The sequence below is a fragment of the Dermacentor albipictus genome, chromosome 1 (assembly GCF_038994185.2).
Source record: "Dermacentor albipictus isolate Rhodes 1998 colony chromosome 1, USDA_Dalb.pri_finalv2, whole genome shotgun sequence".
NCBI lineage: Eukaryota > Metazoa > Arthropoda > Arachnida > Ixodida > Ixodidae > Dermacentor > Dermacentor albipictus.
Genome location: NC_091821.1, coordinates 502,173,658 through 502,186,707, shown reverse-complemented (window position 1 = coordinate 502,186,707; position 13,050 = coordinate 502,173,658). Strand labels below are relative to the sequence as shown.

General features: G+C 48.6%; 1 protein-coding gene across 1 annotated transcript in view; it reads right to left on the bottom strand.

The window, feature by feature from the left end:
- Positions 1-13,050, bottom strand: part of LOC135909345 (BOS complex subunit NOMO1) — a 96,657-nt gene that overhangs the window by 72,021 nt on the left and 11,586 nt on the right. Inside the window, exon 4 of the mRNA XM_065441291.2 lies at positions 1,203-1,583. Coding sequence (XP_065297363.1) covers positions 1,203-1,583 — 381 coding nt within the window. The remainder of the gene's footprint in view (positions 1-1,202; positions 1,584-13,050) is intronic.

Sequence of the window (13,050 nt, the reverse complement as noted above, 5' to 3'; positions counted from 1 at the left end):
CAAGGCACCGCACGACAAGAAGCTTAATAGCGAACGTAGAAGCAGCTAGGCCTAACGTTGCTGCGGTGGTGGCTACAGCTGCCAGCGGATCTGCGTGCGAGAGTAGAGCTGTGCACGGGCTCGGGCCGGCCCGAAAACCCGGACCCTGCCCGGCCCGCAGGCCAGGCTCGGGCCATTTGGAGATTCTCTTACTCGGGCTTGGGCCGGGCCCGTGCCGGGCCCGGGCCAGGCTTTCGATGTTTCGGACGGACCGGTCGGGCTCCCCGATCTCGATTGCGTACCTTATGCGAGACAATCAAAATGGCGGTGGTGGTGGCTTTGATTAATGCCATTTCAGACCTGCAGTCAGGGCAATGTACATTGACTATATGGAGTACGTGGTGGTGCCGCAAAGCCGTGCGAATTATCAGGCGTCTAGAAAATTGGTCGTAACTACTCTGGCAATACATCGTGCCGATGACACGGCGTCAATGACGATTCGTTGCGATTCATCTGTTACTGGAGCCAGCATTACCACGATTCTCGTTCCCTTTCAATAAAGTTACAGCTAATTTTTCCTTATAGAAACACAAATTCCCTGAGTTTTCCCTGAGTATTTCCAGACTAATCAAGTTCCCTGAGAATTCCCAGTTTTCCCAGTTGGTAGACACCCTCATTGTCGCTTGCGGCCTGTCGCGCTACGCCGCTTGCACTGCACCAGCGGAAATATCGCCCGCTCTGGACTTTGACGCGCGCACTATAGCTGCTCTCTTCAGAGTATGCGCAGAACGATCCCTAACCTGCATGCCACTTTGGACAGCTGTCTTCGACAGTCGGCAAAGCGGCGTGGGCACCTGTTTTCATTGCGCCATGCGTTGTGGGTTGGCGCAGTCGGCAAAACAAACGCGTGGATGGAGCAACAGCCATCTTGACGTAGACTTTCGTAGGCTGCGCCAGTGCTTCGAACTATAGATGTTGTTCTCATCAACGTGACATAGCATGTGCACGCATGCGCGCTCATGTCACGTCGGACTATATACGCGCCTTAACCGAGCGATTCTCTTTCTCCGACTTTCGTTAGTTTGAATATTGTATAATTTTAATTTTCGTAGCATCCCTGTGGAATTCGAATTAACAAGCTTATACTGTATTACAGGCACATCTGTTTTGCAGTAGTGGTTGCACTGCTAACGAAATGCTGCTCTGGTTGTTGCGCCACTTACCTGGAACTTGCTGGGGAAGCGGTGGCTGCCGTGTTTGACAGAGAAGACGGCTTGCCGTGGTGCTATGTCAAACTCAATGCGCTCCGCCTTGTAGAAAGGCAGCAGCTTGTAGGAGCCTGGTGGCACAGCAGGGAACACAAACTGTCCGTCATTGGCAGATGTCACGGCGCAGAGGAAGTGCAAGCCAACTGGCAAGTTGAAACCCCTGGGCGAGCTGGCCTCACAGCCTTTGAGAGCCAACTTCGTCGCCGTCTCAGACTTGTCAGCTGCAAGCACAAAGTGCACGCCTCGTATTGGGTCGCCCTCGCCAAAGACTTCACCACGGACATCGTAGCCAGCAACAACAAGGTTCTCAGCGGGGCTGCCATTGTCATCAATTACCTGCAGAGATGTTTAGCGAATTAAATACCACGCGGTTAACACTGGTTAACATTCCATTGCAGCAATGACTCAACCACCATGGATACCACGATCAGTATGCAAACTTTCCTTGAGAAAACCATAAACCACGTGTTTGATCCAGAACATCTGTGGTTGCTTTTATTTCTATGTGCACAGAGCAGTACTTTTCAAGGTCTCAATTTCTGTATGTCATGACTCATCAGTGGGCCTCCTGTTATAAATGACAGGTGAGCGGTGAAATGTACCTTTGCACCTTTCTCAAGCTACAAAGAGATGCTGTGCTACACTTGGAAGAAGCCACAAAAATCTGCAGAAGTGAAAGAATGTCATTTCCGCAGCACCACACAATAAATCTGAACTTCCACGACTACAGAAGGAGATTAACTACCATGGCGATCTTACGACCTGTACGTGCCACATTCAACGTGTAAACATTATGTAACTTTTATTACACAAAAGAATCATCTCCATTGGCCTATTTTATGTCCACTGCAGGATGAATTACCTCTGTCCTGTGCCAACCGATTCCAACTTGCGCCTGCAAATTTCCCAATTTCATCACCCCACCTAGTATTCTGTCATCCTTGACTGTGCTTCCCTTCTCTTGGCACCCATTTGGTAACCCTAATGGCCCACCGGCTATCTAACCTACGCATTACATGGCCTGCCCAGCTCCATTTTTTTCTCTTAATGTCAATTAAAATATTGACTATCCCCCATTTGCTCTCTGATCCACACCGTTCTCTTCCTGTCTCTTATCGTTATGCCTATCATTCTTTATTCCACAGCTCTTTGCACACTCCTTAACTTGTACTTGAGCTTCTTTGTCAATCTACAAGTTTCTGCCCCATATGTTAGCACCGGTAGAATACACTGATTGTACACCTTTCTTTTCAATGATAATAGTATGCTTCCAGTCAGGATCTGACAATGTCTGCCGTATGCACTCTAACCTATTTTTATTCTTCTGTAAATTTCCTTCTCATGATCAGGGTCCCCAGTGAGTAATTGACCTAGGTAAACGTACTCCTTCACAGACTCTAGAGGCTGACTGGCGATCTTGAACTCTTGAAACCTTGCCGGGCTACTGACCATTATCTTCGTTTTTTGCATAATAATCTTCAATCCTACTGTTACACTCTCTCTGTTAAGGTCCTCAATCATTTGCTTAACTCGTCTCCAGTGTCGCTGAACGAGACAATGTCTGACAAGAATTTGACCACATGCTGGAACTGGGGATCATCAGGCCCTTGTCGAGCCCTTGGGCATCTCCACTTTGCATGGTCCCTAAGTTGTCGCCGAGAGACTGGCACCCATGTGGAGACTACCGGGCATTAAATCGGGTTACGACACCAGACAGGTACCTGGTACCACATAACCATGACATCATGACGAGCCCGCATAGTGCTACCAGCTTCTCAAAGATAGACCCAGTGCGAGCATACCATCAAATTACCATTGTGCCAGAGGATGTTCTGAACACGTCCATCGCGATACCCTTCGGACTATTCAAGTTCCTTCGGATGCCGTTCGGCCTCCGAAACACGGGTCAGACCTTCCAGAGATTCATGGCCTGAACTTCTGCCACGCTTACCTTGATGACCTGTTAGTTGCAAGTGGCACACCAGAAGAACACATAACGCATCTGTGCATCATTTTGCAGTGCTTAGTCGACCACAGAGTGGTTGTCAACATGGCCAAATGCGAGCTCGGTGTACCTGAGCTGTGATTCTTGGGACACATAATTTCTAGCTCAGGAGTTTGGCCCCACCCCAGCAAAGTTAAAGCAGTGCAAGAATTTGCGCAGCCAAATACGAAGCACCTGCTGCGAGAATGCCTGGGCTTAGTGATTTTCTTTCCCCGTTTCATCTTCCACTGCACCCAAATCCTCCAACCTCTCTACAAACTGCTGGCTAGTTCACGAAGCTTTCAAGACACCCTTTCCTGGTCCGATGAGCCAACAGCAGCCTTCCGAAAGATCGAGGACACCCTGGCAAACGGCGTACTCCTTGACTACCCAGGCCAGGCATTCTGCAGTGTGTGATGGTCAATGCCTCCAACACAGCCATTGGTGCTGTCTTACAGCACTTTGTCGATGGACTCTGGTGCCTGACTTGTTTTTCTCGAGCTACCTCCCCCCACCTCCCACAGTGCCGCTACAGTACTTTTGGGAAAGAACTGCTGGCCATGTACGCAGTCATCCAACATTTTCACCATTCCCTGGAAGGCATAGAATTTTTCGTCCTTACTGACCACAAGCCACTTATCTATGTCCTGCACTCGCTAAGATGCGCCGGTAGCACGCACACAGTGTGGGAACAGCACCAAATGTCATATATATCTGAATTCACAACAGCCGTGACCTGGACGAGGCTCAACAACAGGTACATATCAATGTCATGGAGACTACAGCCGATGCACCAGCCATCTCTGCATTGACGTTAAACTACTGCCATTTTGGACAGCTGACCCAGACCTCTGGTTTCTGCAAATGGAATCGCAATTCGCTGTCCAACGCATTGCTGGCGACCAGGCAAAGTATTACCACATGGCCCGCAGCCTTCCACCTACAACAGCAAGTGAAGTACGGGATCTACCGGTGGCTCCTGCGGTAGTGAACGCATACACAGGGCTCAAGCAACTGCTCATCAGCCGACTCGCGCCATGAGAGCCACAGTGACTGAGACAGCTGCTACACGGCACTGAGCTCAGCAAATGGACCCATGGTCAATTGTTGCATCAGATGCAACAGCTGCTCGTCATGACAACCACCGATATTGACAGCAGGCTGCTTCAGGAGCTCTTCCTACAATGGTTCCCTACAAACGTGCGGGTGATCCTTGCCTCAGCTGCCAACAAACAGTTTTCTCAGCTCGGCGACTGAGTAATGCAGTGGCTTCGCCACCCGTCCCAATGGTGCAAACAGATACGGGACTTCCCACATTTACCGACGAGCTTAAGGACATACGGCAGCAGATATCTCACCTCACCGACATAGTGTCAGCGATACGGTTGCTTGCAGAGCACCAGCCCTTGCAGAGCACTAGCGTGTTGCAGCTTAACCCCAGCAACTGCGACAGAGAATCTGTTGGTACCACAGGAAGCACGGCAATTCTGCCCACAAATGCATTCCACCTTGCGATTACGCAGAAGACGACCGCTGCCGGCACTGAGGGCGACCAGTGTTCTGGATACCCCAGATACCCCAGTCCATCAGTGTTCTTCCTCACCGACTGTGACAGTGGCCTGCGATTCCTCGTGGATACCGGTGGGTGTAGGGTAAGCATGGTGCTAGCTTTGTCAACAGAGCGCTGTGTCCCCAGTGCATCTGCCCTTCAGGCGGTCAACAACACAACCATTGCCACTTACGGATATCACTCGCCATTGCTGGATTTATGTTTGAAGAAAATATTCAGATGGATTTTCATTGGGGCAAAGGTGAAATTCAGTATCCTGGGTGCAGGCCTCCTTTGGTATTTTGATCTTCTCGTAGATGTGCACAACAGACACTTCCAAGATCCTGTGTCGCAAGCGACTGTGCAACGCGGGCCTTCAAGACACCCTCTGCCGAGTCCTATGTTGTTCTGGCTGGCAGGCACCAAATGTTTTGCTTGCATCCTGCACGAATTTCCTGAACTGATGAGGTAGCCGCCAACTGGTCTGCGGTGAAGCAAGAGGTGTCTGTGTACATCACCACCAGCGGCCCGCTCGTGCACATGTAGCCTCGCCGCTTGTCCCTGGAGAAGTTGACAGTTGGGATTCATGCTGTTGAGTCATCTCTCTTCGTCCCGCATGCTCACGTCCCAACAGTACATTGAATACAGTCGAACCCGCTTATAATGATACCGGTTTTAACAACATATTGGTTATAACAATGAGAAGCTGCTTCACCGGCAACTTTTGTATGTTTTCCATGGTGAAATAACCCACTTACTACAATGCCCTGATGCCACATTATCGGTTATAACGATGAAGTTTGGCTGCTGGGTGTCCGAGCTGAGAGGTAGTGAAATGCAAAATCCTTCAAAAGAACAAAGAAAACGAGAAATCCGTGATGTTTCACAATGAACCGCTGCTCCAACAGCCGCCGCACGCTCATTTTCTAGCCATCTCCGCACACCTTTCTCCCGCCGCCCTTCCACCCCTCCAAACCATTGGGGGTGGGCTGGCACTAAGCTCATTTACACCCACAGCTCTACGCCACCCCTTCCGAAACACGAATGGACCGCGCCAACTGCGCCGCTCGCATGTTGCTCACCGGCTCCTCATTCAGCGCAGTTCTGCAAACAGTTTAATCGCTCGCGTTCGTCTTCCTTGTTTGCGTCGAAATCGTTCCTGGCCAAGCGGTTTCTCACCGTCGAAATGTAAGATAGCTGATCCGCCCACTGATCATCAGCAATGCTGGACATTGCCAGTGGAAAGAAAGGGCACAGCCGAAGATTTGGAAACTAAGTGCTGTTAACCGATGAGGAGATCGTCATGACTGGGCTTGCACCAGATAGCGACGGCAGTGATGATGCGGTAGGACAGACTGCCTGATGAGGCGATTGTCGCGAATGTGCTCGCATCAGATAGTGACAGCAGCGATGACGCGGTAGGGCAGACGGTAGGGTAAGTAGGGTGATAGGGCCTCAACGTTGCCTCACAGGAGGCCCAGCAGATGATACTGCCCACCTCCGGGGCTTCGTTTTCGCTAGGAACCTTCTGCTGCACTACATGGTATGCCTGGATGCCTTGGAGAATTATGTTGGCAAGTTTCGCATAAAGCATGCAAGGCTGACAGACATAGGGTTTTCTCGTGCAAGCCAGTGAGAATTATGTGGCGAGATGCTTGTGGCAGTATCGCCTCAGCGTTTCTTCTGGATTTCTCAAGATGACAGGCTGCCGCAGCAGCCTTCTCGCAATTTTTAAAAGGCCCCTTTTAGGGCCACCAAAGCGATGCCTTGGCGGTCCTTGCATATCACTTGCCACCCGACCTCTCTTTGCAGTTGTTATAGCAGTGCCATTCTTTAATGCCAACAGCCGCGACTTGTTACACGTGATCAGAGCGCCCAGGAAGCAGTTAAACGAAGGAACACAATCAGCAGCCGGATGAAGGAAAGTGGTGGGGAGGGGCACTGGCCTCCCGGCCACTATAGTTTTCTCACAACAGCTCTGCCATCCCCCAATTTTGATTTTCCCCCCTGCAACCTGGTTATAACAATTATCGATTATAACAATGGAATTTTCATGGCACCTGGATATTGTTATAAGTGGGTTCGACTGCATGCACCTTAGCCTGCAACAATGCTAGTATTGGGCCCATGCAGAAGCTCTTAAAGAGAAATAAAAAGCCGGGGAACTAAAGGGCCCGATTTTTCCTACAGGTGCCCTGAACCACCCCTAAGGCTTGGTGAAATAACATAGTCTGCAGGTAGGATACGCTGCTGTGAAGATGTCCAGTGTGTCTACCAAGTTGACATTTCCAAATTCCCCAAGTTTTCCCGGTTTTCCCTGAGTGATGCAGAACTATGTTTTATGTCAAGATGGACTAAAACCATATCGCCCGATGCTGTCACTCTCTAGTAAGCATAAGAAAAAAATGTAAAAGGAACGGCTTAATCCACAGAACGACAGAAAGCTGAGCTAGTTGGTAAGGATTCATTATGCAAAATAGAAGTGAGGCGTGCAGACGGGTGTCCTGTCTGCACGCCTCACTTCTATTTTGCATAATGAAGCCTCAATCCAACTTGAATACTAAGGAGTAGTGTTTATGTTATTCAAAAAAAGAATAAAATGGAGGGGTTAGTAAAATGCACAGCAAATAAAATGTCTTCTAAAAGAATTGCAAATTGAGTCGGACATTCTCAAATAAAATAAAAATGAAATTTATACAGAAGCAAATATTTTCAAATATGACCTATTTCTATCAACTGATAGCAAGCTCAGTGGTACGAGGCCCGAACTTTGTCACAATTGAGGTTCTTTCTCAACAGCTCGTAAGTCAACCTCAACTGTCCTGACATACTGTTAGCCCGCGCGAGACGCTTCAGTTTTCTGTTTCACTGCTTTAAAGAGTTTATATTGGTTTGGATGAGGGACACCTGCCTCTCGGCATCAGCCAACACTTAGTTTTTTTAGCTCAAAATGGCAGCAGCACGTTTCCTTTCCTGTTCATTCCCCAATGCGTAGGTACTTTCTGTTCTTGTCCTCCTTGCACCACTTGTTTGCCCCACAGACCATTTGAAGCATCTTCTTCTTCTTTTTTTTTTAATTACAGTAGAACCCCGCTGTTACGTTCCTCACTGCTGCCTTTTCCCAGATGCTACGTCGTTTTCATCCGGTCCCGGCATAGCTTCCATAGGATCCAATGTATAAGGAACCCCGCTGTTATGTAGTGGCTGTGAAAACGTTCCTGCATGATACGTCGCAACTTAGCACCCTGAACCCGCCTGGGCTAAAGTAGGCAACGCGCTCCGACCGCCATTTTGGCTCTTGACGAGTTTTGACTGGGCTTGGCCGAGCTTGGCTATGGAACTGGCTGCAAGAAGCCGCACGCCAGTTCGAGAGGCCGCCACTAAGTGGCCATTCATGAAAAATGCTCTTACTATCCTCACTGTGATTACGGTCACTGCATGGTTGTTGGACGGGTCATGGAGCAAGGAAACTCAGGAGAGGCCCTGACGTCACTCTTTGTGAAGCTAAAGTGAAACCGCAAGTTGGCGTTGCTCATGGCGTTGCTTCACCTATCGGGCCTGCTCTCCTCTCTTGTTTACGTTTCTCCCATGCCGCGCTGCGCACAACCGGGCTGCTTGGACGCGCGCGCTTCGCAGCAATACTAAACAATTGTTAGCACGTTAGCATGATTACGCCAAAGAGGGCAAAATTTCCGGTGGATATTCCTTCGTCCGTTGCCATTGCCGTGGCGCAGTGACGACGAGGAGCACGAGCCGCACGATGCCGGGGAGTTGCCAAATCCTAGCTTTGGAGAAGCCGTCGCGGCTCTGGACCTCCTCCGCAGGTACGTCGCACCCCACAGCGACGCTGACAGCAATGCGGCCTTCCAGGCTATTGAGAAACGTGTGGCGATTTCTAGCGAGCGAAAGAAACGGCAAGCCACCATTCTAGACTATAAGTCCTAAGCGCACTCTGTGGAAATAAATTGTCTATAGTTGAAGCTGCACTTTTTTCATTCATTTTCGGAGCTTTCCTCACTGTTGCATTTTCCCGGCTGTTACGTTTTTTTTCCCGGTCCGGTAAAAAACGTATGAACGGGGTTCCACTGTATATGGTTTTACGTGCCAAAACCACTTTTTGATTATGAGGCACGCCGTAGTGGAGGACTCCAGAAATTTCGACCACCTGTGGTTCTTTAACGTGCATCTAAATCTAAGTACACGGGTGTTTTCGCATTTTGCCCCCATCGAAATGCAGCCACCGTAGCCGGGATTCGATCCCGCGACCTCGTGCTCAGCAGCGTAACACCATAGCCACTGAGCAACCACGGCGGGTGAAGCATTTTCTTGGTAAGTTGCACAGTTCACGTCCGATTTTTCCCCCTAGGGGCCGCGAAAACCACGAAAACCCCGAAAAGTTGGCCAGTTGGAAAAAAATTAATGCATGTCATTTACTGCCCTTAAGGGCTCAATCCGCCACAGGCACATTCGAAAACGCTCTACAGGCCTGTCGGTACACGTATTTGGCATATTGGTGCTCGTACTGTGACAGGAAACACCGGGTGCACGCGTGTATAATTAAGGAATACATACTGTGTCCCGTGGAAATAGCCCCTTCCTACGCTTGTTATGCTTTACTGCAATATTTTTGCGTGTGCTTCACCAAGTAACATTTCTGTACAGAGGCGAAGCTGACTTTCGGGAACCGACATTATGCAACGCACCGTGCTGCTAAGCTTCTAAGCCAATCGCGAGGACCACAAAGGCGGAGTCCATGCCATTGCTGACAGTACCGAATTCCTTCAATAAAAAACGCGGCAGCCAACGGTAAGAAGCTTCCCAGCGAACGTCGAAGCAGCTAGGCCTAGTGTTGCTGCAGTGGTGGCTACAGCTGCCAGAGGATCTGCGTGCAAGAGTGCCGATTCGAGGCGGCAAGGTAATCAAAATGGCAGTGGTGCCGGCTTTGAGTAATGCCGTTTCGGACCTGTGGTCAGGGCAAAATGTCCTGAAAATCGTACGGCGAAGAGCTCTTGAGTCGAAATTTTCAGGCGTTCTGATACATTGAGTCTATAGGGTATGTGATGGTGCCACGAAGCCGTCCAAATTATCGGGAATCCTGAAAGTTGGTCGTTGAATGTACACCGGCAACTTCTCCAGCCGACGACAGGGCGTCAAATACGATTCATTACGATCCCTGTCTGTTACTCGAGCCAGCATTACCAAGACTTTTGACCCTTTCAACAATATTACAGCTAATTTTCCCTGATAGAGGCACAAATTCCCTCAGTTTTCCATGAATTTTTCCAGACTACTCAAAATCCCCGAGAATTCCCGGTTTTCCCAGTTGGTAGACACCCTGATCTCAGTCGAATTTTGTTGTTGTACACAGTGCGTGGAGCGCGCAAGCGGAGCGCGAAATCACCTTTCTCTCAGACTCTCTCTTTTCAATGAAGATTTTCAAGATTTGAAATAACGAAAGCTCGAGTCCATAGAAGCTGGACGCTGCATACGGTGACTGTTACTGTTTGCAGTCACCAGCTCAATACGAACCTATTTCACATTGTGGCCCTTGAAATTGAGAAAACAAATTATGGCTTGAGAATTCAAACAAATTTTGCAGTGAACACTGCCATTTTTTTTTCTGATGCCCTAGCGACGTTATGTGTTATGACAGTAGAATATCATTGATACAATCCTTTAAATACAATACATGGCACTAAACAGCAGAAAGCCCGGTAGAGAAGATATACAGCTAGGCCTAGCTAGCGTTGCAGAGTGCACAACAGTACAAAATGACCACACGACCATGCACTGAACAACATATGGCCAAACACAAGGTCTGTTCCATTCACCTGCACCAGCTGAGCTAGTTATTGAGGAGCTGCACCCTACCATTCATTTCAGCGATATAGCAATGGTGCCCTCTGAACCACACCGTTCGTTCCGAAAGGTGCATGGCTGGTTCACGATTTTACAGCGAAGCTGTTAGCCTCTAGTTGGTCAGAATTTTTCATGGGCTCATGCTTATAAAAGAAGCGTAACCTCCACCTAATGGCTGCAGCCACGCAGCCAAACCTCAAAGGGCAGCTGCAAAAGGGCTTTGTCCTTACATTTTCCACGTAACAGAATTATGCTTTCTCGTATATTTGAATCACAATGCGAATCTATCATGTATGCAGCTTGTGTGTAAGTTGCTTTACGAATTTTCTGAAAAATTAAATTAGCTCAATAAGGCACTTGTGCTTGGCGGAGGGTCTAGAAGAATCGCGATGTATACTGTACTTCTGTGCACATATGCGTGCGCGTGACATACATCGTTTGTGCGGTGGCAGTGCTTGTCTAACATCAGTTGGGGTGGTGGTACTTCACTAACGTCAATTGCACTGGTCTAACGTCAGCAACAGCCTTGCTGTATCCACTTTCACACAGTCGAATGGAAGTGAATTTTTTCTGCACCCTTCATACCGATGGTACCGACTTGGTGCAGACATGCAGGTGCTAAGCAAAAGAGCCACAGATGATGCAGCACTTGGAAACCCTACTTACATGCGTATGTCGTGTCTGTGCAATGTAGGGTGTGTTGCTTACATGTCGGAAATTGCATTAATGATTGACGCACTTTCTTGGTAGTTGTGTTGTGAACAGGCATGTTGATATAGGCATACAGTTGAACCCGGCTATATCGAACTCGCAAGAAAAGCACCCATCAGTTCGATATAGAGCATACTTCGATATAAGCCTGCTAAATAATTGGATGTCACAAAAGCACATACCATTTATAAAATCACTTTATCAATGAAACTAGCTGAGTTTCGCATGAAATAGTCCTGCATCTTCTTCTGCTAAGGCAATTTCGCTGCCTGCGACGCATGCACTTCCCCACATTGTCTAAAGAGTCGGAGCAGCTGAGGCCACAACCTTCCGCATTTGCACAGAAGCACCGGACTAGTGCGAGCGCACCAATCACTTCGGAGCATGTGGGTAAAGGACCGTCGTTGCTTTCCTCATTGTGTCCACTTTCACTTGGGCTCGGTACAGTGTCGGCAATGTAGCCTTTGTTTTCGGGCTCTCCCGTGGTTGCAACACCATCATTTGCACTCACAAACTCATCCACCGTTGATTCGTCAACAGCTTCAGGAAATTCTGACAGCTCGCTCCAAACTTCGGCAACACCGGCAACGGCTACGTCGCATTGATCAGAATTTACAGTCACCACCGAGCACGCGGAAGCCGGTACGGCTGAAGCAATTTCAGATGAACCACTTGTACACGGCCGTGCGTACGCATTGGGCGCCACGGGCACGGGGTCGTGAGTTTTGCCGCTTTACCCTTTATCTTCCCCTTATTCTTCAAGATTGTGCTGAGAGTGCTCCTCGGAATCTTTCAAGCTGCGGGGACATCAGACTTCTCACAGCGTTCGACCCGATTTATGATTTCAAGCTTCACGATGAAAGGCGAATTCTGCCACTTCATCACGGCGACACTGCGGGAGAAGGCCCACAAAGCGCACAGACAATGAACCAGAAAAGCTGTGAGACCCCTCGAACTTTTGCCATCTAGCATGAAGAGGGCACAAGAGCCCCTGACTGGCTGTCTGAGCAAGCGCTGCGGGCGGGCTAGGATCAGGTTTTGCAGTGGGGGTGTCGACGGCTCATCTGAGGCAGCGAGGTCACGGTAAGGGGGAGCGGTTGGATGGAGCCGCACCGGCAGGTTTGCCTGCCACCGCGAGGGAAAGCCAACTTATGGGGGCCCTTTTCCACTGCTTGACTTTCGATATATCAGAAGTCGCTGCAATTTTTGTTTGATGTAAGCGTAATTTTTGCTATATATACTCATTGTAACTATACCGTGTCCAGAAATTGTTCGATATATAGAATAATTCGATGTAAACGGGTTCGATATAGTTGGGTTCGACTGTAGTCGCAGCAAAAATGATTTGCACAACAAACAAACAGAAGTGCTTATGAAGTTCATTCATGAAATATTCATGTAATGAAAGCCAAAATTAAGATTTCCTTTATAGTTTGATATTATAAGTTGGTGTAGCTGCTGCATTGTTAGGGCCATATCATCGATGGGCACAAGAAATCAGGCTATGAAGTCACTTAGTCACTGCATCTTTAGAGATCAGTTTGACCTAAACAAGATGCAAATAAAAAATCATAACATAATTGGTGCGAATACAACAATCATAAACAAGGTCCAAAAATCAGGCATTTTACAATGAATTTATAAGTTGACAGGTACGCAGAAAGCACCTTTTCCAAATTTGACTCAATCTTAAAGTACTT